We start from the raw sequence: 26964 nt of genomic DNA, 5'->3' as shown, positions 1-26964 counted from the left end.
TAGTTAAATGGTATTTATTGATAAAAAAAAATTATGACATATATCAAATGAGATACAAAATAATTCATTGCACAATATCAATACATTATGTATATATGATATCTAAATGAATGCTATTGACATGAGAACTGCATCTTAATGAGAACTACACAACAATTGAATATAAAAATCTCAAGTAAAAGATCTAAACACAAACTAGATGAGAAAAAAAAATAACTAAGCAATAAATTATAAAGACACTGTAAATTGTTTCCTTTCTTACATTTTCTTGATAACATAATTGAAATACATCATTTCACAAATCTATTTCAAAGGTGAAACAATTAAAATAGTATAATATAAAAATTCTACTTATAGCTTAAATATAGAAACCAAACCAGCTGGTTAATATGCTAACTATTCATCATCATCATCGTTGTCCATCACTGGCTCAACCCATAATTCTCGACCAGATCTTTCCTAAAATAATACAAATGTACCAATTAAGATAAATTAAACAAATCATCAATCAAATATATACATAGTTGTAATTAAACTGGGTGATAAATAAGCAGGAAAACATTGAAACAGAATAGAAAAATATTTTCAGACTGGACAATTAAAATTTTTATCAATACAAGTCAGGTTTGAGTTTTTGAGAAAACAAGCACTGAAAACTGATAAAAACTCCTTAAACCCTAAGATGATTATCATAAAAATCATAATGCATGGGAAGTTCATTATAGTATGATTTGACAACGTGCTAATATATAATTGGAAATAATTATATACTAAAATAAAAATAACTTTGAGCAGTAGAAAGCATTTCAACTTTGTATTCTCACTACTTTTTTATTAATTCAGTTTACTTGCAGCTCTAATCTCTTGCACAGATCTTAAATTTTTTGAATGAAATCAAAAATCAATTATTATTTTAGCTTTCATAAAAATATTTGAAATATTTCGTTTTGTTATAAAAATTTGCAAAATATAATTTTATCCTGTAAACTTTAAAATCTTACAACTGAAATCCAAGCAATTATAATTATAGTTCAGAAATTAACTTATTCAAAATTAATTTAATTCAAAAATAATTCAATTGAAATTGAAATTAATTTATTCAAAAAAAAAATGAACCTTAAAGTAATTGTTTTCATAAACACTTTCATTAATTTAAACATTTTAAGGGTATAGTGGCTATTTTCTATTAATATGATTTGTCCTTAAACTAATTGACTCTTAACTTCCATTTTATTGTATTTATAAAAACATGCAAGTTAAAAATAAAACTTAGAAAGAGATCAGTTCTAATGCCAAGAAAGCTACTTTAATGATTTTGAAAAGATACTTTTTAATTTTATTATTTTTTTATTCAAATTTTTTTTATATATTTTCTTGCATAATAATTTGATATTTGATGTAAATTATCCAAAACTTTTCAAAAGGAAAGTGCCTGATACTTTCTGTAAGTTATAAGCCAGACTATACATTAAACATGAGAATTTTCCTAATTGCAGATTTTACAAATACACAGAATTAAGAAAACAACAATTCAATAGCGATATTACTATGTTTCAAATTGATAGTGAGAAAATTAAACTAAAAGTGATATTTTAATGTTGATCAAATTCTAATGAATGGAGATTTATATCTCTCCAGGAAAATTTTTTTTTAATTACCAAATGTAAATACTAAAAAGAAAAAAGTAATAAAAATAGAATTTTACTTTGTTTGAAAAATGAAATATCCTGTTATCTACTAATGTGTTTAGTATTTTGAATGCTTAGAATCAGAGTAATGAAATACAGCAAATTAAGGTATAAGAATTTTTTTTTAAAAAAAGGCTAACATTTTTAAAATAGAAAATTATATTTTTTTATTTCAACTGTTCATACAATTGGGATAATTAGCACAAAAATTTATTCTCGTACACAAGTGTATCAAAACTTCATCCTCACTTAATTATTCAATGTATCTCCATTGAATGATATAAAGAAAAACCATTATGCTGAGTAGAAAAAACAACCTAGCTTAGCCCTGAACTCAGTTCAAATTGTACAATTTAAGAGTTAAATTAATAGCAGTTAAGCAACTTACAGTTATGCACTTTCTTTTCATTTCATTCACCTATAAAAGAATAATAAAAAATGAGTGAAACAATACTTTAATATTAATAATTACAATAAAAAATATGAAACATTTTGATAAAAATATTTTTTATTATTTATGAACATAAGATTTTTTTAAAATTGGATTTAGCATTATATTGTTCTTCGTTTATTTATGAAAAGTTTATTTTCACTTCTAACTGTACTTAAGACAATTATTCATAATGTATGATGTTCGTAATTTTATTTTAATTATATAAATCGATTTTTTTTATATTCAATCAACATAATACTTAATTTAAATTTTAAAACTAGGAAGAAAAAAAAGTTAATTCTCCTTGTAATTTTTCAAACTTCACTGATTTTTGAAATACATATTCAAATTGGATCAGTATAGGTGAATGCAGAGATGGGCCTCATTCAAGGTAATTTTAGTCAAGACTAAATTCAGTCAGACAAAACTCATTCTGAATATTCATTCACATATAATTTAAGTCATTAATCATCATTAATTATGCCCATTTACATAAAATGAAGAAATTTCCATGAAGAAAGTTGAATGGGAGAGGAAGGCATGGACATGGGACAGAAGAAAAAGTGCTGAGCTGAAAAAACCAGCTGTGCTGGTTTGGGACTTATTTTCAGCTCATAAAACTAATAAAGTGAAGGATAAGTGTGGTGAATTGGAAACAAAAATGTCTGCAATCCTAGGAGGCCTAACACCTCTGCTTCAACCAATTGATGTCTCCTTAAGCAAGCCACTAAAGGTTAGGCTAAGATCTAAACAGGTAGATGGGATGGCTACTGAAGATAAAGACATAACAAAAAATGGAAATTTAAGAAAAATAGATCTAGTAGCAGTAGCACAATGGGTAAAAAAAGCATGAATGGATATTTAACAACATGGAATGATGACAACATGGACAGAAGCAAAGATGTTGAGGACGATGTACCACATTCAGAAATTCCAATGACTGAACAGGAATTTGACAAACTTTTTGGAGAATCCGATTCTGATACGGAATTTATTGGATTTTAGTGCTTTTTTTCTCTTTTTTTTATGTATTGTCATTCACATAAACATAGGTAAGCTAGAAGATTAAAAAATAATATTCATTTCAAATTTGCCTTTTTAGATGTTTCTTTTTCAATTTTTATATTTAGGCATTCCGTTTTTTTTATTTTTTTATCTATCATTTCATGTATTTTTATGTTTAGCAATATTTAGGATATTTCTGTTGGTGATGTTTTCCTAGAATTTTTTAATGTTTGTGGATTCGATCATAAGCCGACTTTAGAGTTCCAAAAATTTTCTAAGCATTCTGGTCTTACATTCAAAAATATATAGTACCTTAATAAATGATTTTATTAATTTGATCCCAACACATTTTACTATTTTTAATCACTTATTGAATGAAACATACATTATTTATTACAGTAACAATTTTATAACTTCTTTTAAATATTGCAAAATGGTAAGAGGAAAAAATTAGTACACTATTTGTAAAATCCCGCTATAATTTTTCTTACCTCCTCACAAGACGGTTTATCAGATATCTTGAACTCATTAATGCATAATTGACAAATTTCAACATCCTCCTATAAATAAAATCAGTAAATTTTATCACTTATAAACACTCTTCTCATACAGTTTTTATAAAATATTTAAAAAGAATTACAGTGAAACCACCTGTTATGGACACTCCTGCAAGACGGAGACCTCTCAATATGGACATATTTTTAATTCCCTGGAAATCTTCTACGAATTATGTACATTCTCGGCAAAGCGGACACTCCCATAACCGGACACGGACAGTCATTTTTGCCCTGAAACGTTATTTTCTATCTCTTCAAAATGGAAACTACTTTTTCTAAATTTGAAAAAAAAAAAAAAACTATTTCTGCTTCAAATTGCAAGAAGAAAAAAATTTAACTTTTCACCAATTTTAAAACATATAAATTTTGTGCCTTATCCATAACTAAAAATATTGTAAATCCATTTCACTACTAAAGAATCCATCTTTCTTCAGTCAACTTGCTTTATCTTTGCAAAGAAAGGAGAGAAAATACTGCTGCTCTTGTGAAATAATTCCAACAGCTGCATCATTTGATCTTTTCATCTGGAAGACACAGGTTATGAGACCCCTCAAGTTGAAGTGACACCTTAAATGCTCTCAATGCTTCTTTCCCACTGAAAATTTATTTCATTTTCTTATCAATTTGAGGACTGCATTTAACACAGCTGGGGTAAAAAAGGAGAACAGAAGTATAATCTTTGAGGTATTCATATAAATGAAACATTTATTCAGACTATTGATAGATGATCAATTGTGAATTATCAACTCCATAGGTCCTCATGACTTGCAGGTATGCATTGTTTTTTTTCTGTGAATCCTGGGAGGTTTACTTTCAAGGAGGTATTAACCACGTTTCCGATCAAGTGATAGGTAAGTGTTAAGGGATGAAAAACCTAATAATTGAAACCGACTGAGGACTAAAAGCTCCTATTCTGTATCATATGTCTAACTTGATTGTCTGTGCTAATGGGAAAATTATATTCATTTATCTGTAGCTACATCAAGAATTATGTATTTATTTCAAACTTTTTTTATATATTCTTTTTCATCAAAAAAAATATTTTTTAAAGTTTAAATAACTATCCTTGTAGACAATTATATCTATATCTTTGAAAATATTCTGAAAACAATTTATGGTGTTAAACTTCGCTATTAGGGTACCCTTCCTGTAAACGGACAATTTTTTTGTCCCAAGAATGTCCATTTAACCAAGGTTTCACTGTACTTCATAACAAATACAAATGTGTTATTTCTAATAAAAACTACCTATTTAATCACTTTAGTTAGGTATACTAACATTTAAACATTAGTTAGATAAATTAACATATACCAAACAAAATTTGAATCTTAATATGCAAATTTCCTAAATGTAACATGTATAAAATATGAAATTTTGAATTTTTTTTTAAAAAATATTTTTAAAAAAATAGAAAATAAAACAAAAATAAAAGATTAAAAATTATTTTAATTTATTACTATCAACTTCAACATACTTAAACCAGTTCTTTAGTTGACGTAAACAAAATGTTAGGAAAGAAAAAGATGAAAGTAAATGAATTTATAATAATTTGTAATTTAATTTCTAATAGAAAAATTACCTTGTTTTTAAGTTTCTTAGCGCACTTCCTTTTTGCTCTAAATTTCAAGCTAGGCTGGAAAAGAAAGTAATTATTAGGAGCACTTCAAATAACAAAGCAAAAATAAAACATTTAAATTAATAAACTCACAGCTAATGTAATGTTCCATTAAAAACAGTAAAAAAAAATTATATTTGAGTTTTTCTTCGACACCATTTAAGTACTAACACATTATGATAAATTTTTGTAACATAAATTGAAAAATTAGTCTTCTTCTAAATACAATTAAATATAATCAAAACTTACGAAAACTTTTTGAAATTTAATATAACAATTTTTATATTAAAATTCAGTATTTTGTGCTTGTAAGCATATTATTTTAATAAATTTATGATTTAATGAGGGGAAACCTCAAATGAAAAATATCAGCCTACTTTCAAAATATAAACAAACAGCGTTACACATGATTGTTTTAAAAATTGAAATAAAGTATAATAATAAAATGGTATTTGGAAACTCTCAGTCACTTGAAAAGAAGAAGCTATTTTTTATAAGTTAAAATACAAAAATATGTGGATCTTGTTTTTAAATTTAGAAAAAAGTACAATATAAAAAAGTAATTGGTAACTCTCTGCCAAAATCATAATAGTCAAAAAACTGGAAGTAAAAGAGGCTTTAATTTATATGTTTGCACAAAAACATCATTATATGTAAAATTTTCTAAACATATATAATAATAAAAAACGTATTTGGTTGAACTTCATTACAATGTCTTAAGACATGAAAATTGTAAAAATTTCGTATAAGATGCACAAAAATTATGAGTGTTACCTGACCAGTTTTTTTTTTTTTTTTACTTGGAACATTTTTGATGAGAAAAAAGTATTAGTTTAAAAATAAATAGTTTTTTTTAAATTTATTTCTAAATACTTATTTTTTATATAATTTATTATAACTTAAAAAAAATTAAAATGAAGCAAAGAAGCTTGGGGGCATAAAAAAATTTTAATATGTGAGCATTAATATAATTTTATCGATTACTATTATTTTTCACCTATTGCTTCTTTTTATTTATTTATATATTATTTCTTCCTGATGCTATAAAATTGCGACTGAAATCAACAATAAATAAAAGAAAAATTAATTGAATAAAGAAAAATCTAAACTTAAAGCAAGTGAAAGAAACCCTTCCCGTATTATAAAATACAAAAGAAATTTTCTTAAAAATAAAAATTAATAAAAAATCATTCTTCTCCAATATAACAAAGACATTCAAAAGTTATCATATAAAGTTAGAATATAAATGAAAAAATATAATTACTTGAGGCAGGCAAGCTTTTCTCATAGATTGAACCTAAGACAAAAAATAATTAGTTTTTTTACTTCTATGAGACAAAAATTAAAGTGAAAAGCATTAAATTATTAATTAAAATTGTCATCAATTACAAAAACTTACATCATCTCTAGTAACATTTTGTGGCAAAATAAAATCATCAACACACTGATAACATGCTTCTATGTCAGCCTGTAAACAAGTGTTAATGAAGGTTATAAATATAACAAATAGTTAATTTATAACAGCAAAACTAACATTTCAAGTATAAAAAAGTTGTAATGGGCACAAACATTTTTAAAAAGCAAAAATGCACTTAGAGAGGATAGAGCAAACAGTATTAAGACTAATATCCACCAAAAAAAAAAAGGTTCAAATTTATAATTACCCCAACATGGAATGATGACANAACTAACATGTCAAGTATAAAAAAGTTGTAATGGGCACAAACATTTTTAAAAAGCAAAAATGCACTTATAACTCAAACACTTATAAATAATGAAAAAAATAAAATTTATTTGAATTTGGTAAATATTAGGGCTAGAGCAAACAGTATTAAGACTAATATCCACCGAAAAAAAAAAGGTTCAAATTTATAATTACCCCTTATAGTCCAGTAAAATTAAAACTTTTTTTCCAGCAAGATTAACACCTCAATTTTTTCTCATAGAAAGCTTTGTTATGTCCTTATAAATATTTCCTGAAAACTCCCTTACTCTCCTCTGTACACTCCCCCTTTTTTGAAGAAAAGAATAGAATTTCTTCTAGGCGGGCAAGAAAGTCATTGTTTCTGATGTATTTCTTTCACGCTTAATCAAATGAGACCAATCAAGAGATGATTGGATCAAAAGTTTAGATGTTGTAATGGTTTATAGACAAAAAGTACAAATAAATACTTGCACCTATTTACTCGTTTGATATATCTATCTAAACAAGCGAGACATCATTTACTATGGATTTTTTTTTAAATGCTGAATCGAACAAAACTATACATAAGTCAATAAAACAAATAGTTCAGAAGTTGTGATTGTTTTCAAGCATAAAGAGTTCTATTTTGTCATGACTTATGTAAATTTTTCACTTTACCATCTGAACATATGAGGTGCATTTTCAAATGAAAATTTTTATACTGAATTGAATTAGATTAGTAGTTTTGAAGTTATAAGACTATTCTTCATAATAAGTGCAATTCACAAATATAATATTTTATACCAAAAAAAAAGAAAGAAAAAACATTTCAACAGTTGTAATATTATTCCTTTATTCAATTAAACAAGAAAAAATACATAGGAAACAATGTTTAACTTATTTAGATAGCAATGTCAGATGTATAAATAGGTATAAGCACAAAATTGTCTTTTTTGTACATAAAACCCTTATAACTTTTAAACTGTTGGTCTGATCGATTTGTGATTAAACTCATTCAATTCAGAGAGGAAGAAAAAAGACACATCAGAAAAAATACCTCATTTACCAGTATAAATAATGTAAAATTCTCCTCCCAAATTACTGCCATCTAAAAAGGCAGTAATTTGGGAGGTGAATTACTGGCTCTCTAAAAAGGGTGAAGCATGCAAGGGAGTTTTCAGCCATTGTTTATACTGCCAAAACAAAGTTTTCAGTGAAAAAAATAATCCTGGATATTAATTCCTAGAATTCTTCCATAAAAACACCATTTTTTATATAATAATTACTGGACTATTTGGTCAGATTCTGGGAAACTAAGCTTTCTATAATAATTTTAAATAATTTATATTTTTACTTGCTTTTTTTGCAATGGGATCAAGATAACATGGTTATGAATGGGCTAACAGATAACACATCTATTAACAGATGAATTTGAAATACATAAAATTAATTTATTGTAAATTTCCCTCAACCTAAGTATAAATAAAACTTACCATCTTAACTCATTTATATTTACTAATGCAATAAAATGATGTGGTCTTACCAAATTTATATATAATGTAGTAAAATTTTTTTTTATGATTAAATAAAATTGTTGATAATGTAAGGTATTGAAATATTTCTCAAAATATGATAAATTTCTAAAATGAAGAAAAATTTTAAGAAAGAAGCCTGAAATAAAATAATTTTCAGATTATAAAACATTCATAATAATTCCATTTTATTAAAAAAATAATAAAAAACACATAGGATATATTTTCATGAGGAAAAAAGTGGCAACTGGCAGACACTTTTTTAATCGGCCGTTAATTTTGAGATTTAAAAACAATTATTGGATTGGGGGGAATAGCATTAAAAGATGCCTTTTTCATTAACTTTACAGCCATATATGCAATAATGCAACCTTCAATAGAATGGAATCAAAAGTTTGTACCTGTTTCTCAGTATTATCTTCACATTTTCCTTTTACCCACTCTTTAGGATTTTTCTGGAAGAAAAAAATCCAATTCATCAAACAGAATAGTCTTTAAATAAAAGAAGAGACAAAAAATAATGAATGCTTACCTTAGGAACACAGGCTCGAACTAGGTTTCGAATCTAGTAAAGCAAGAAAAAATTATTTTCTTCCTCAAAATAAATAAAATTCAATGCATTTACAATTTATGAAAATTCAAGATACTCAAATTATGCAAATTTTAATTAATATAATAAAATATAGCTGAAAAAACTTTTTCATCAAATTTTAGTCACGCAATATTCTTTTAAAATATGATAAATATATTTTTGAATTCGGATGAATATGAGAACATGATTTTATATTCCACACTAGTCTGAAAAATCCAAAAGTATTACAAGACTTTTAAATTTTATTTCAAAAGTGCTACTCTAAAAATTAATCAAAATAAATTTCTTTCAAAAATGTTTTGCAAATCATTTGATTTAAATCATTGATTTTTCTTTTAAAAAAATCAGTTAATTATAATCAACATAATATAATTAATCAGCTTGAATTTAACTTAATTTCTGAGTTATTTAACATTTTAATGCTAATTTAATTTTTATCAGTTAAGACTAGAAACATTCTTTGAATTGTTCATCCATAAATAAAAAACAAAAATACTCATTGAGACATTAATTTCAATAAAAAAATTTTCTTCCATAAAATTTTTTTATAAATAAAAATTTTTTCTTCAATAAAATTTCTTTCATCTATTTCAAAAAATTTTTTTCTTCTTTTTATTAACTGCTTTTACACTCATTGTCATCACATAACATATTACTCTTTTGTTGCATTAAAGAGACAAAAAGTAATTATAATAGTTAAATTAATGTACTTAATCAGTAGTTAAAAAAAATATATAGAAAGCAAACTTTGGTGAAAGGAATAAACTGGAATATTGTTTGAAGAAAATGCCTGCAAACCAGCTTTGTCTCAGTTGAATTAAATTGTAAATGTATTTATCATAAGAAATCCCCTCAATTTTGCTCTTTTTTTTTCCTTCTTGATTTTAATAGGATTGATTTATTTTTTTAAATTTAATTCCTGTTTTTTAAGTTACTTTTTTCTTCAGGAATTTTCTTTTCAAAAAATATTTTTATGAAAATTATAGCCAGGAAAAATATGAAACTAAAATCTACTACATAAACAAAAGGCACTCCAAGTGATATGGGCTTGAAAATCAGATAAGTCTAAGAAAGAATTTTTTTTTTTTAAATTTATTAAAAACTATAGGAACATTTTCTTGATAGCTCTTATTACAATATGTAATAAATTCCTCTTTCTTATCAACAACTTCATACAATACATGGAATATAATAATCATAGTTTCAAAAAGTTTTTTTGGTAGATGCAACCTTCTACAGCTATACCATTACCATCAAAATGGCATTAAACAGCCAAGTTTTATGTAAAGTTATAAAAGTTGGCTTATCACAGTTTTCAAAGTTATTGTTTTCTATTCTATTGTTTTGTTTACACTTATCAATATTTTTCTATTTTGTACAAAGATAATTTCATGCAATAATCATAGCGTCAGAAAGATTTTTAGTACAACCATCAACAGCTAGTTTATCAGCTTCAACATTTCCAGGATTATTAGCATGACCTTTGACATGACACCAAACGACATTCAATCCTTGACGAGCTTCATCTAAAGCTATAAAATCATCTTTGTTTATCACAGGTTTCCCAGAAGCCAAGGTCCAATTATTTTGTCTCCACTTATCAATCCAGTCTGTGATTCCATTTATAACAAATTTACTATCAGTATACAATTTCACATTTTTGATGCCAAAGTGTTTCGCTTGTCGCAAAGCATGTACTACAGCGAATATCTCAGCTCTGTTATTAGTCTGCCTACCAGGTATTCTCATGCTGGTATTAAGTTTACTACCAGGCCCCCAATAAACACCGATTCCTGCTTTGGCACCATCCTGTCCGTTGTTTGAACTGGCGCCATCTGTAAACACCGGAACAAAATCATCCTCTTTACATTCTGGCAATTTGATTTGGGTGCAGGTTTTGCCAGTCCTTACAAATTCCAAGGCTTCATCTTTAGAAAAGAATTTTCTAAACACCGGCTTAATGGTGTCCTTTATTTGTTCGTCACACTCAGTCCAAGTTGAATACACACCAGGAGATTTTCCTCTATGCACTGCATAATATACTTTTGAAGGTCTCTGTTTTGGTATTATAAGAGGAGTAATATCCTCAACAGTACTTGTCGCGGAAGTTACTAAAAAATCAACAGGCTCTGAATCCGAATCATCATCAGCAACCGGATTATTGATTTTACAATATTTAGAAAAATTGTCCGGTTGCATTCGTAACCTAGCACCAGCTACAGCTAGCCTATCAGCCTCATCGTTACCGTGATTCCTAGCATGGGCTTTAACGTAGATCCACTCAACATCTAAATCCTTACCAACTTCTTCTAACTCTAAGAAATCATCTTTATTGACAACATCTTCACCTGATGTTAATTTCCAACCATTATTTTTCCATTTTTTAATCCAGTCAGTGATTGCGTGAATTAAGAATTGACTGTCAGTATAAAGCTTCACGTGCTTTGCACCAATTTCTTTGGCTTGATAAAGAGCATGAATCGCAGCATGAATTTCAGCTCTATTGTTGGTCTGTCGTCCTGGGAGCCTTTTACTGGTATTTAAGGGATGGTTCGGACCCCAGTAAACACCAATACCGGCTCTTGCCCGTCTTTTACCATTCTCTGCACTGGCGCCATCGGTAAAGATGATAACACAATCGTTGGAATCTTTTAACATAAATTCTGAATCAGCATTGTTTCTTTTATGCTTTTTAATGACTTTGTTACTGTAAGACATATCTCTCAATTCTCGTTTGGTAGCCTTAATAATACCACCAGTTCTCATATACTCTTTAGCTTGTTCCTCATCATCAAATTTCCTGTATGACGCATTTTTACAGTCTTTAATCTGCGCCTCACATTCAGTCCACGTTCTATAAATACCAGGCTTTTTACCTCTGTGAACTGCATAGTAACAACTTCTAGATCTTTTGGATATTGGGTAGATTAAAGCAGAGGAGCCAGGGTTTGAATACAATGACGAATTTGCTGAAGTTCCATTACTTGAATATGATGTTGAGCTTATTACGTTTGAGGTAGGCTCAGGTGTTAATAAATCTTCTTCTTCTGAGAAAAATGAATCAAAGTCTGAAGCAGAAATATGCATAGTACTCGAGTTGTCAGAAGTTGTACTACTTGAAGACTGAATGCCGATAAATTCTTCAGCAAGAGACTTAATCTCAAATTTTTTGAATTTTGCACTTGGATAACCTTTGACTTGAGCATCACATTCTGCCCATGTTGTATAAATTCCTGGAACTCTTCCAACACGGACAGCGTAGAATCCTGGTTTGGGCATTCTAATTTTATTTGAATAATAACGGGGATGCGAAAATGAGAAAATATACTTCTGGTGGAAAAAGTGAAAAAATGTTCGTTTTAGCGAGACCATGCCACGTGACAATAAATTAATGTAACATGATTTTCAGATAAAGATAAGCTCAAAAAATAAAATATTAATGCATTTTATTATATTTTAGTTTACTTTAGATTCCGTAAATGATCTTAAAAAGGACAACACAAACACATACAAGCAGTTCCAAGTCAAATTCGAAATTAAAGTAAACAAACTAGAAATTACGACGCAGTCACAGTTAATATGTACATTTAATTTATTTAAGAAAATATTTGCTTGTTTTTTTTTAAGTTTTAGTAAAAATTAAAGAAATAATAACTATAGTTATAATCCTATTCAAAATTACTTTCTTACGAATTCATTAATTTTATTATTTTATTAGAAAATTTACTTGTTTGCAAAATCAACGCTAGATAGCAGCACTATATCAGCTGTCTTAAAAACTTTTAGGAGAAAGATAGCGCTATCAGTTGAACGTAAGCCAATATATACCGTTTGTCGTGCATTAAAATTTCTGAGTATATTAAGAACTAATGTACTTTCAAACTAGTTTTAAACATTAATTCGGCATTTATAAATTAAATTTCAAGGAATAAATTACCTTTTAAAACCAAAAATTTATAAGTTTCATTATTTTTTCCCCTTCCATATAAATTTGTGAACAGTATCAAAATCAATGTATATCAAATGTAAAAAAGAAAAAAAAGGAAAGAAATATGTACATCAAAAATATTTTGGCACTGTACTGTTTCGGAGGTTCTTATAAAAACGCCAGACTACTATTGATGTCAATCATGCTTTATTAATTGTAGTAATAGGTAATAAGTACGACGATGGTGATTGGTAACTAATTTACTAATACATTTTTAAATACATATGTATTTTGGTAACAGATTTTTCCCCTCCCCTAATGGTACCAATATTTTCAAGGAGAGAAATTTTAAATATTCAAAAATTCTGTTATCCTTTTTTTTAAATGTACTTTTCGTTTAACAATATTGATAATAATATACACATAAATTATTTTTCTAAATAAATTCCCATTATTTTTTTAGAAATAACAGAAAATAAATTGAATTATAACGCATTTTTCTATGCCTTTCACTGATTAAATTTGTATTTAATAATGCATTTATAAATTAGAAAAATAATTGGTTCATTATAATAATTAAATTAAATATTAGAAATAAAAATGATAATTTATATATTCTAACAAAATAAATAGATTTAATGAAATATTATTTTCAATTAGTAGTATTTCTCTGCAAAAAAGTAATTCATAACTTAATTAAAATGAATGGTCTATTTTTGTAAGCTTTTAAAATAAAGAGAAGTTGATACATAACAAAAAGACTAATTTTAATTAAATTTATATTAATATATTTAAAAAACATATTAATTTTTTAAAAAAAAATTTGTATGTTATGTATTATTAAATGACATTTGCAACTGTGACAAACATTTGCAATATCCTAATTCCGTTAATATTAAAACAATAAGAGTTAATTTGTAATATATAACTTACATATAATTAACACTTACAGTAAATTAACTTTTGCTTAAATGGTTTGGGAAAAGATGACATACTTTGTCAGCCTTTCTGTTGGGCTACTCTGAATGCTGCTTAGCATTGGAACATAATCTCTCTAATCATAGCATAATCTCTTAGCATTGGACCACTGCAAGAATCAGTGGCGTAGTTAGAGGGGGCGAGAGAGGACGTGTGTCCCGTTTGCAGCTTCAGAGGAACGTTGAATTCATGTAACATAATTAGAAATAAATTTCAAAATTTAATATTCTTACAGATATTACCAATTTCATTAGTTAATAATGGACCAAGCAAGTTCTCTTATTTTTTACTTAAATATTAAACAGAATGTCCAATATAATTGTAGCTTTCACTTCATGCAGCATGCAGGTGTTTTTAAAAACTTTTTTTTTAATGAAAGGGTGACGCATTGCATAAAAATCGCTTTCGAATTAGACTTATCGCTCAATTAATTAAAATCATAAACATTAAAAATTCAAAGTGCAACGGAAACTACATACTGTTCAATTTTTAACCAAATCGAATGAAAAAGTTTAAAATTATCGAATTACGTTGTTTCACAAAACAGTGTTAAAAGTTGGTAAAATAATATTCTATGTATATTCTAGAATCCAAATCCATTTTTTCAATAATCAAAAATTTAAAATCATCCGAAAAAACATCATATATTAATAATGCCCTATCTACGCCTCTGGCGACAATGCTCCATCTTTCCTAGCATAGGAACAATGCGCCATTTCTCCTAACAAAAACTCTCCCACTTTAGTAGGAGAGATTGAGCCGGCTTTTTAAGCTGAAACATGGTAGCTTCTAAAAAAATTCTTTGGCTTACAAACTGTTAGCCAAGATTCGAGGTTTATGAAAAATAGTTGAATTTAAAAAAAATTTGTGAGAAAAGAATTAAGAAGAAAAGCTATGGAAATCCAGCCACTTCTTAGAGAAAAGAAAACAAAAGGTTCTATCACTGAAACTTGTTGCAATCAACTTGCTCATTCAAGAACAAAGAGCAATACTGTTCTTATACAAATCTGGAATCGCAGCGAGAATACTGTACTCTTTCTCCTTATGCGCCAATCCCTCTTAGTTTTACGTTGAATTTATTCTAATTAATAAACAGAAAACTTAGTTTATAGCAAATTAAATTAATAATATTCCGAATTAAAAATTTAGCGACTAGTTTATGCTTTAAAATTAAGTATTTATGATTATTATATTATTTATGATTAAATTTTTAGCGTAAGAATTTTTATATAAAAAATTTTATACTATTGTAAAACATAATAATTTTTTTTAAGTAACTTACGTGTCTTAATTCTAATTAAGACGTCAATTATAACAAGAAACACTCTATTTAGTGTCCAATAATATGAGGCAAGCATATTTGGATTCCATTTTGCTTAATAACGATTTTCTAACGTTAAAATATCTTAGGTAATCGTAAAAAGAAGGAAAAAGAAAGAAAGAAAAAAAGAAGAAAGAAACCTAAGCGCAATTTTGTGGTCACATTTGGCTTTGTGTACGATTAACCGCTACATTTATCCTTTAAGCAAAATGACTGTAGACCCTTAAGCAAATGACCTTCGCAAATGATTGTCATCTATATCAACAGACAAATTTAAGTCTTTTTTTTTTTTTTTACGAAGAAAGAAATTAAAATCACAGTAATTTGACGATAATGGTATGAAAAAAATTCACAGTTGCATTTATTTAGGAGAAAATTTAGCAATGGAGACCAATATCATGCAAAAAAGTTCTTTTTAGCGAAAATAGTACCATACTAATAAAGAGTAGCATGTCCCTCTGTCTGAGAGGGAAGTTAATGTATGTTACCTCCACTTATGAAGTAGTGACTTAATTGCAAATCCATACAACAATTTAGAATAATATGAGAAAATCTTTATTTGATATAACGAGAAAGGATCGAAGGTGAGAAGCATATGCTTCATATGATTCAGATACCATATGGTTAAGATGTCCACTTTCGTGTTATTTAAGTGTTTAAAATGACGTTGAATTTTCATCTTGGATTGATGAACTGCTTGACATCAAACAACCAAGAAAACAAAATCGTACGGTGGTCTGACGAAATTGTAGTTTTGGTAAATAGAATATGGGTCACAAGGACGATTTTCCCACTCTCAACCCCCCCCCTCCTATCCGTTACCCTGGATCATGGATCCATGCCCTGGATTCGACAACTCTTTCCCCCACTCCACACCAATGTATTTCATTTTCTTACTGAAACGTTCTGCTATGGAGAAAGAGCAAGATTTGCAGAAATTATGGTAACGGTGAGGAGGAAAGTGTGGATAGAGGGAAAATCGTATAACTTTGAGATGTATATTCTGATAACAAAGAGTTTAAGGAAGCAGTAGGTGCAAACAGAAAGATAAGAACAGCGGATCAAAATGTTTTGAAAAACCTTTAGCCGGGCATGGATTGATTAATAGTAAAAGAAGATGACGATGAATGAAGCGAAGTTAGATCTCTCGGGAATCCGTCTATAAAAAAAAGACATTTAGCCACTACTTTTTAATTTTTTATGAAATTTAAAAAACTTAAGAAATTGGACTTTCATTATTTTTCTAAGTCTTTAATTTTATTATTTCGAGACTAAAAATTTTGAGGTGTTTATGAATTATACTAAAAATATTATACGACGACCAGTAGAATTACGAAGTTCTTTACGTTAAACAGCACAGCGCATTACATGCAACTACAGGTATTTACAAAAATAAATAAGTTTAATGATCCTATAAATGATTTAAAATAAAAATTTTCTTTTCCATATTACCTATGACATTACTATTCTATGTTTAACAAAAACCTTTTATATCCAGACGTTAATAACATGTAAATGCTATTTATTTAATTAACTGGAATAACTATGACGTACGATTTCCACTACAAAACAGTCGAAATCCTATCAATCAAAAGAATGAAGATAAAAAAAAGAAGACGAGAAAAAGGAAGAGAGGCAGAAAAAAATAATCGAAAGCGACTTACTTCACTCTTCGTTGGATATTCGGGGAGAGAATAGTTTTCCACACATGATTTGCACTGTTGAAGCAGAGTCTATAATAGAACATAAAATAATATTCTATATTGTTATTTATGATTAAACTCTTTGTATATTACCTTTCCAGTGCACTTTAACCTCATATACATTTAAAATCACGAACGATGTTATTTTATGTACAGTGTGTTGGTTTTTACAGCGATTGTATTCTTTTATTTCCACTGACATACACAGACGATAAACAAAAACATTTATAACAAGAAAAAGTCGTTTGGTTGCCTAGCAACCAGCCAGAATTGCAGTTATTATAATTACAAGAGTTGGCAGACGATTTAAAACAATTATTTAAACTAACTGTCCATTGATGTCGCAACACAGTGCTAAAAAAAGGACTACATGAACAAAGGACTCAACATGGTTTACAGGGATTAAATTAGCATATGTTAGATTTCTGTTCTAGGATTCAAAGATCTAATCTACTGTTTCAATAAAATTAGATAATGATTCGTCAAATTTTATAGTTTATTTATTTCTTTTTCCTTCACTTAAATATTTTACGACGACATTAAATACGACGACAACCACTCTACGTACCATTAAATTGTTCAGTAAAGCAAACTATTGTTAAGGATTTACAAAAATTAAATACCCGTGTTAATTTTTTAACTTTGTCTGCCAATGGACAACTAGTCAAATTTTCATTTTGTGACGTACCTAAATTAACTGTTAATCGAGTTTGAAGTCCTGACGTAAATATTTTCATCATAAAGACCTCATCTTTAATCTGAATGTAAGCAAAAACTGGTTCTGAAGCTTGCGAGGAAGTTTTAAATTAAAAATAAAATGTTAAGTAAATAAATTTAGAATTTTTATTGTGTTCTTATTTTTTATCGTATTATACATTTAATAGAAATTTTTCCCTAACAGATAAAATTGTTATTATAGTACCGACTTGTTTTGGTGGAACATTTAAATAATAACTTTCTTCTTTGATTAAATAAAATAATATTTTTAATACATCAGCACCTACAGATGTATCGAACTTGAGAACCAAAGAGACGAGCGGAGTGATCATATCCAAATTCTCGATATAACTGTTTTATTTATTTGTTAGTTTGTTAATCAGTATAAAAGGGTAGATGAATAGTGAAATACGTGTCCTCATCTTTTTTTGAAATGATAGATTTTATCCACTGTACGCTAATAAGTAGAAACAATATTTCGTTTGACATGATTTAAATATTTGAAATAATATAAATACCGTAACGATAAAATAAAGATAATTTTTGCCTATAACATTTAAAAAAACAATTGCAATTTGCATTGTTACTAGGCACAATCGTTCTTTGAAATTTAAATTTTTAAGCTAGGCAAAAAAAATGGTCGCAAATTCGATTGATGATAAATTATATTTGGATATAAATTCTTCTTGTAGTTGACAGGAGGGTTGTGCTGTCATCCAGCACAGAGCTCTGATTAAAATTAGAGAGCTCTAGAAATTCGGAAAGTGAACAGAATTTTGATATACGATACATTTTCTTTGGCAACAGTATCACGATAATTTTTTCTTGTCGTAATCAAGAAATGATCTACAATTGTATTCAAATTCCGAGTTCCTTTAGAAATTAGAGTGTTCTACTTGCGGAAAGTCGATCATAAAATTGCTTCATGAATGAAAAGAAAAATAATAAAAATGTCGTAAAGCAAAAAAGTACATTTTTAAAGACGTGGTTCACTATGAACTTAGGCCTATTTTGCCCATCTTCTTAGTAGATTATTAATTAAAGAACATTTACAATAGATAAAATTGGTTATACTTACCTCATTCTTTACCCGCTTTTCACATTTCGTCTTTGCATATGCCCTTGGAGGTTTCTAGAATGAAAATATCGGTACAAATTATTATTTTTATGATCAAGCATTACACAACAATGATATTTATTATCATTAGTTTCAGTTTCAGCTCGGAATAAAATCATCGCTCTTATAGCACACTAAACACTGCGTTAACACAGATGGATGAACTTCGAAACTATTACACCCAATGCAATCAGAAATGTTCGAATTTAAACAAAAATATGCCAAGGCTTTTTTTTAAAATTATTTTTTCATCCTTTACAGTTTTTATCTGAGACAAACATTTAAGATCTGTAATCACGTTCGTTCTAGACCAGTGGTAACCAACTGGCGGCCCACGGGCCACGTCCGTTCCACGAAGCCTTTTTCTACGGCCCGCGAGCAGAAATATATTAGTTGTTATTTTTTGCGGACAATTTTCGTAAAAAATCTTTATGGGTTTAAAATACTTCTCTTTCGTTAAAAAAAACCCCTTTTTTCTTCGTTTCTGTGAAATTTAACTTAGCAACGGTGCAAAAAAAATTAATTTCTCAGGTAAAAATCTACTTCGCATTTTGATTTATAATTCAATACTTTTGCTTTGTACAACTTGATAAAAATCTGTCAGAAATATTTAATGTTCCTTTAAACATAACTATATAAAATTTTGATAAAGTTCGGCCCGCCATTTGACTGGTGTTTTTAATTACGGCCCCCGGCCTCATGTAAGTTGAAAACCCCTGTTCTAGACATTTTACAATTTCACACTGTCACTGGTATTTAATGCTGTACAATTGCAGTGCAGTATTTCCGATTTGAAAAGAAAAAAAATAACCCAGGGCCTTGCCCTATAAGATTTCATTTTATGGGATAACATCAAAAACACTATTTACGAACTATCGTCGTCGAAATCCCTGCAAGAGCTTAACCTATTTGTGAAGCAATAGTTTACAAGTGATAAAGTGAAACTACACAATGTTTGAAACAAACGGGATTACAGATTTCAGATGTTAGTCATGTAATAAAATTGTCAGAAATCGAACATTTGTAACTACAAAAGGAACTTATCGTACTTCTTTTTTTAAAATTTCTTTTACTATGTGTTGCAATATGTGTAATTATTTCAAAAATAAAAATATTTAAAATCCGATCAATCGTTTGTGCACAAACTGTGCGATTGTATTGATAAGGGACATTTAATTCTGCAGGATATTTTGTTAAAGTGCCCTTTTTTCTGATGTTTTTCAGTTTTTTTCGAGGTGTTTTGAATGTTTTTCAGTTTTTCTTTTTCACAAGTAAAATGATAAAGGACATTTGCTCATATTTGCAGTATTCAGTTTGGTCTCTCAACCTTCAGAGGTAATAAATCCCGATTTATTTTTCTCCAGAATTAAAACAAATTTTTGCTGATAAAATTAAACCAATACATTTTCAACATCTTTTTGTTTTGCTTGTATTGTTATCTATAATCAATAATCATTTACTTATCTATTATCATTAATTATTATCTGTTATAATTTTCTATAATAGTTATTAAATTACTCAGAGAAAAACTTTAAACACTTCTCTTATCAGTTTTTGTCAGTTAAAAGCAGTAAATGTAAATTTATTGCCTTAAGGAAATTTAAGTAAGATCCGAACAATGTTTCGTCTATTTCAGCAAATGCAAATTATTAGATTTTTGAAATAATTTTTGCTTTTAAAACAATTTTCGATAAAGGAAATATGGTTCTTGATAGACGAATCATGAATTTAATGAAATCGATATACCCATTTCAGATTTTAGTGGTTTTCCTCTCAGTGTATCCCAAAACGAACCTCTTAATGTATTCCAAATATGGATTTTTTTTTTTTAATTGAGAAAATTTTATCCATAGAAATTCTTTTCATTACATTAAGTTAATGAGTTCTCTTGTCTTCTGGGTAGAGTTTAAAATTTAATAGCTACGTAGTTAAACATTGAAAAATATTTTACGCAGTTTATTGACAGTTATAAAGTATCATATTACACGGCATTTAGGTCTGAACTGTGTAGTCTAGACTAGAATCCATATAAGAACTAGAGAACGTTAATAACAAGCCAGTAGTCAACGCTGATTTTACAGTTGAAATAAAACGCTTTTCTTGTTAAACGTTAGAGATTAATTTTTACTCAGTGTTGGAAAGACAAACCTTCCTGATCCAAAAAATTTCTAACCGGAACCCAGTCGAAATGATTTAATTTTAATTTATATATTGTTTGAGAATTAGAATGACAAGCCACATTTTCAAATTATCCAGATGATCATTTTTAGGGGGGAAATAAGATGTTATCTAGTAGAAGTTCTAGAAACATCAGATGTATCTATCTGGAAATAGGACCAACAAACAGTTAGGTAGCATTGTAGTAGTACTTTATAAGAATTAGGTCAGAGAGTTACAAGATTATGACTAACTATTTTTTAATAGGATGTTTAACACAGATAATTACACGAAAGGGATTCTCTTAAGTTCTTTTTCTTTAGTCTGTCAGTCAAAAAATGTAAAATGTAATTAGCTTATCTAGACCATTTTGTTGAGTTCGGTTCTATGGCGGGCTCGGTTTAAGTTAGGTGAAGTAGACTCATTCCAGTTGTAGATTCCTGAGAAAAACTCCTATTGGCGTCGGGTAAACAGTGAGTGTTTTTTGTTTATTTTTCTTAATTAGTAAGACAAGAAAATATAAAGGAATATATATTCAGTTTAAAAAAAGCTATTTAATAACTGATGTTATTAATACCCAAATTAATTAAAATAGTAAATGAAATAACTGCAAATTTAATAATTTGCAGCTTTTTGAGAATATTGAAATTTTATAACATAAAATATTTACCTGGCTTGTAGCACTCTCGAAAAGATAGAAAAACAAAATGATTAATGCGAATATCTCAAATCTTTGCATTTTTTCCAAACGATAAAAATGGTGAACTTCACAATTTTTCAAAAAATTAATCTGCTCTATTGCAGACGATATTCATTTAATTCTTCGTAAGCAAAAGGATAGATTTATATATGCCGAAAATATATGACGAAAAAAATTCGAGTGTGTTAAAAAGGAGAGGTTATTTCCGTAGTTCAACTGTATGTGGGCAATAATTGAGAGTCTCTGTCTTTCTCTGTAATTGGACGAGCAGATAGGAACACGTGACTTATATACTCCAGTTCCGGTCTGTTAGGTGTCCAACACCCGCGACCCTTTGTTTTTGAATTTAGAGGAACTTTATTAGGCAAGAAAAAAAAAAACTTTGGGTCAATAGTCTTCTCATCATAAAAAAAAGGAACAGGTTTCAAATCGATTTCGTGTGATTTGAAAACACACCCCCGCCCATGAAATCCTATTCTTATTCAGAAAAAATGTTCCTTTTTATTTGATGGGATATAATTTTAGTGTGATGAACTGTAAATGGTCTTATAATGGGTAATCTGATGGAAGCGGACTATTATTATTATTTTTTTTGAAGTTTTTGGTTATAACACTAATGCTTTTATTTTGTCTTTCGTTTTATAAAATAAGGTAAAATTAATTTCAGGTATGTCCATAGTTATTACTTCATATTCGGCTGAAAGAAATAACTCAAAATTTTTAAATTAAAAATGAACACTTACACTTTTAAAAAATTTTCCCAAATCAATGTTCTTTTCCTCTTGTTACGATGCATTATTAACATTTAATTATTTCAAAGTAATTATGACCAATGACACTGAATTGAATGACTGACACAAAATAATTATGACACTGCGTGTATATATTTTTAGTATGGGGGATCTGTTTTCACCGAATGAATATTTAATTTGACCAAATGCTAAAAATAATTCTTTGTATGAAATAATCATCAAATGCTCACTATAGCTAATCCATCTATAAATGTAGCTCATAATTGTTTCTGAGAAAAGAAACACCCATGTGTGATTAGAAGTTAAGTTTAATAGAATTATTTTGTCATCTTTGTGTAAGTACTTGTTAATCTTAAGTTGACCAGATTTATAAACCATTATTTGAGAACAAATTAGCGGAGCTTAATTGGAAAATTTTACGAATTGAGGACACCATATATTCATATTCTGGAAATATGAATGTATGCTACCATACGTTTATATTCTGGATTATGGAAAATATTAACTTATGTGTACAACAAAGATTTTTTTAAAAAAAAATTGTATCGTAAACTAGTATCGTGTGCAAAACCATATTCATCAAACTTGGATTTTATTCGTCAAGTCGTCATCTATGTCAGGGCTGTCCAACTGGCGGCCCGCGGGCAGCATGTGACCCGCCAACTTCTTTTTCAGTCTGATCGGCTTCAGTTCTCCCATTAAAATGTAAGCAAATTGTTTTATAATCCTTCTGTTCCATTGTTTAATAATTAATAATTCAACTATTAATTGTTATTGTATAAGAGGTAAGAGGGTATTGTTTAACTTTTTCAAACTGCGGCCTGCCAGGTGATCAGTGACCGGAATTCTGGCCCGTGGGCTCTTTGCAGTTGGACAGCCCTGATCTATGTGACTATTAAAAATGAAAGATTTAGAATGACAGTTTCTATTCTTCTATGAAATCTAATACAGTAAAATCTAAGTGCAGTAAATATCTCCAACGAATAATATAAACTGCATTAATACTTTAAAATAATAAAATACAAAAGAAGTTTAGAATAACAGTGTTTTTTATAGGTGTAAATAATTTTATTCTAGTCCTACTTAAAACAAGAAGAAAAAAAAACGTGTTGTGGATTTGAAGTGGAGATAGATGTTCACTGCGACATTTTAGGCCCCAGGTTTTTATTTTAGAGGTGACAATAATACAATTATTACCTTTTTCTTTTCTAATCCATTTTAAAAACATGATTGGTAAAAACTCTTTTAATTTTATTATCTTCTGTTAGTTTATGTCCTAAATTGATCAAGGTTTATCGCTTGTCAAGGTTTTGTTTTGACAAGTGATACATTCTCTCTGTAACGGTTGAAACTTGTGTTGTCATTAAGTACAAAAATCCAGTCGAAATTTGAGCATTCTAGTTCGTCAGAAAGTGGTCGAAATTCTGAATTTTCTCTCTGCAGCTGTCAGAAAACGATCGAAACTTGCTTTGTCTTCAGGCATAGAGCTTCAGTTGAAATTTCGAGTACTATAAATAATCGGAAAATGTTCGAAATGTCGATAGCAGTACTCCACTCAAATAGACGCGAATGCGGTTTAAATTAAATGAGTTTTCTTTCTTCCTTTTTTGAAGAAGAAAAAAAAGCATTTTTATCGTTTTTGTCTAGTATTAGTTTAAAAATATCAAAAATACCTGTAAAACATATATCATAGATATTTGTGTAATCAAATTGCAGGTTTCCAGTAAAATGACGCAAACATGAATGCTTTATTACGATTTTCTGGTGTTCTTTTCTTATTTTTCACAATGTATTTTATTTAATACAGCTAAAATTTATGCAGCTAAATAATTAATTTTATACAGATAAAACAGCAAAATTACAAAAAAAAATGTATTTTGGTTCAATTATATTTCGATCGTGTGAGTTTCAGTATTCAAAATTTACATGGAACAAAAATAATAAATAAATAAATAAAAATTTTGAAAAATGTGCTGTGATGATGTCATAGTGGATCGTATAATTCATTCAGTACTGGTCTATGAATAAGCTTACCAGTGACAGTAGCGTAAAAACTACGAAACTGGTAGTAAATTTCTAAAAGAACTCAACCAGTTTACACTTTGTTCTGCCTTTCCAATTTGATATTCTGTAAGCAGAAAACACCGACAGAAATTTTCAAACAGAATTTTTTTCTTAATAATTGGAAAAGTAAAGCGGTTGAGTTTTCGAATATAATTTTACAAACTTTATAACAGTTTTCTAGTTTTATCGGACACTGGCCATCTTACCTATGAAGAATGGTTCTAATAAAGCATCATAAGCTCATAAAAATTATTTAAATAATCTAATTATAAAAAATTGTTTTTAGCTATTGTTTTTCTTTTAAATTTAATAGTTGGCAACACATTTCATGCGTTCAGTTGACTATATGGACATATCAGAATTATTACAACTGATTCCACCAGAGAGCAATTTTTAGCAATAAGCAAACGTAAGCATTAGGTCTGTTTAAATTTTCATTAAATAATTAATCAGTATTCTACTAGAAATTTCGTAAATGCAACTGTAATAATTTTTTTTCCTCTTGGAATCTCACATTTTACAATGCATTCCAACTTATTTAGAACTATTCTAGATGGAACTATAATTCAGTCAAGCTTTTTTTTCTTCTATAGTAGCTTTCCAGATGATTTCACGACAAAAATTAATTTGCAAAAATATTATGGAGAAAAAACATCAACTGAGCATTAATGGGTTAATTACTTAAACATTTTTTTTAATCAATTCTTCCTCTTATAGTTTTCAAGTTCTGTGAAAACAAAATAAATTCCCAGAATGTGTATATAAAATCAACCTTGAACGCTTATGAACTTTTGACCGTAAAAACTTTTTATACGAAATGAACGAAATAAAATAAAACATTGTAGGCGGAATAACGGCGTGTGATAGGGGTTAAGAGAGGGACTTGATCTAACCATAGCATGCCATTTAATCTCCTACCTACCCATCAGGAAATAAATAAAAAAAATTTCGAGATCGTGTACGTAAGTCTTCTAAGTAACTATTTATTCGGAACTAAGTTAATCGAATGTTTGCAGAATTTAAGAAGGTCAAGCTCTACGAAATTTGGCAGACTCGTATAAGGGCTATTTTCAGAGCTAAAGCACATTAACCTAGTTTTAATCATGTTTTTTTTCTCTCCTTTTTTTTAAGTTTTTACGTAACCAATCTAGTCATACGTTATTTCCTTTTCCAGTTTCGATAAAATTATTGTTAGAAGGTTAATTACTGTTTTTTTTTTGGTAATTTTATATTTATACTTATTTTCAAGCTTCAATCTAATAAAGGATTGATGCATAGGACAAATGCTTTTGGAATTGAAAAAAAAAAAAAAGTAAATACTAAAGCATTAAATCAAGGGTTGCTTAACGTTCCTGACTTTAAATGTAAAATCGTACTAACTTAGTAGAACCCTTGTATGACCAAGAAACGGAATTTAGTTTTTATTACTAAGTTAAACGGTAATTTTGTATTTATTTATTTTAATTCTATCTCTGACTTGAACATTCCTTAAATTTACAAAGTAAGACATTATTTTCCTGTTCTAGTCCTGCAAAAAATTAAAATTTTTATATGCATTTTTTGTACGAAAGATAATTTTTTTTTCATTTGCCACAAAAGCCTTTTATTGAATTTACAGCACTTGTGATTAAACTATTTTAATGTGCTTTAGGCGGTCGTCTAAATATTATATAAGCTAGGTTTTTCCCCTTTTGGACCCCTCCCCCTTGTAGGCAAAAATAAGGAAATTACAACCCCCCTACCTTCCGTCGGCCGAAGACACCCCGTGTAGAATTGTGACTGATACACGTTAAATCTGTCGAGTTACCAAGTCCTCCATGTTCCCATAATAAATCATGCCTCTGGGGGTACTGATCTAGGAGTTTCCTTGTCTCCTGGATTAGTTCAAAGTTACAAGGCTGCGGAATTGAACATTAGTAGTCGAAAACCCAAAATTGGGTCAACTGTTCAACGACGATTTTACAGTAATAATCTAATTTTAAGAAAATCAGGAATAAATTCGAATAAAAAATAAAACGAAAAAAAAAGGTTAAAAATTATATTTAAAAAAAATTTTTTTTTAATAAAATTATTAATTTCTAATTTTTCTTAAAAAAATTTTAAAATTAGGAGATTTTAGTATCGTACGTAAGCGTTGCTCATACCTCTTCCCCCCTGTCAGCAAAAATGAGACAATTACAATATCTTTTAGTGCTTAAAGTAATATTTAAACGGTATGCATTTTTTCATTAGTTATGAAATTTTTTTTACCGTTTGCCACATTTGCGATTAAAATATCCTATTCAGATGCGTTAACTAAGTACCATACTTAAAGTTTAAATTTTGACCCATTAATATAACATGTTAATTTGTGGAAACCCGTTCATTATATTGAAAAAAGTAAAAGTAAAAGTGATTTATTTATTGATTTATTAATTTTTT

General features: G+C 28.2%; 2 protein-coding genes across 2 annotated transcripts; both read right to left on the bottom strand.

Moving 5' to 3' along the window:
- On the bottom strand, positions 1 to 21992 carry LOC107447444 (uncharacterized). Its single transcript, XM_016062365.3, has 11 exons — positions 21698 to 21992; positions 18832 to 18885; positions 16998 to 17066; positions 9047 to 9079; positions 8916 to 8969; positions 6698 to 6766; positions 6563 to 6595; positions 5263 to 5316; positions 3618 to 3686; positions 2077 to 2106; positions 1 to 459 (listed from the first exon to the last, which is right to left on the bottom strand). The coding sequence occupies exons 1-11, from the start codon at positions 21764 to 21766 to the stop codon at positions 397 to 399; spliced, it is 597 nt and encodes a 198-aa protein (XP_015917851.1). The 5' UTR covers positions 21767 to 21992; the 3' UTR covers positions 1 to 396.
- LOC107447443 (uncharacterized) lies at positions 9971 to 12654 on the bottom strand. Its single transcript, XM_016062364.3, has one exon. It carries the CDS (start codon positions 12476 to 12478, stop codon positions 10496 to 10498), a length of 1983 nt encoding a protein of 660 aa, XP_015917850.2. The 5' UTR covers positions 12479 to 12654; the 3' UTR covers positions 9971 to 10495.
- Positions 21993 to 26964: the final 4972 nt, after the last annotated feature.

This window comes from Parasteatoda tepidariorum, chromosome 4 (assembly GCF_043381705.1).
Source record: "Parasteatoda tepidariorum isolate YZ-2023 chromosome 4, CAS_Ptep_4.0, whole genome shotgun sequence".
NCBI lineage: Eukaryota > Metazoa > Arthropoda > Arachnida > Araneae > Theridiidae > Parasteatoda > Parasteatoda tepidariorum.
Note: the sequence above shows the minus strand (reverse complement) of the source record. Positions and strands in the feature narration are given on the sequence as shown.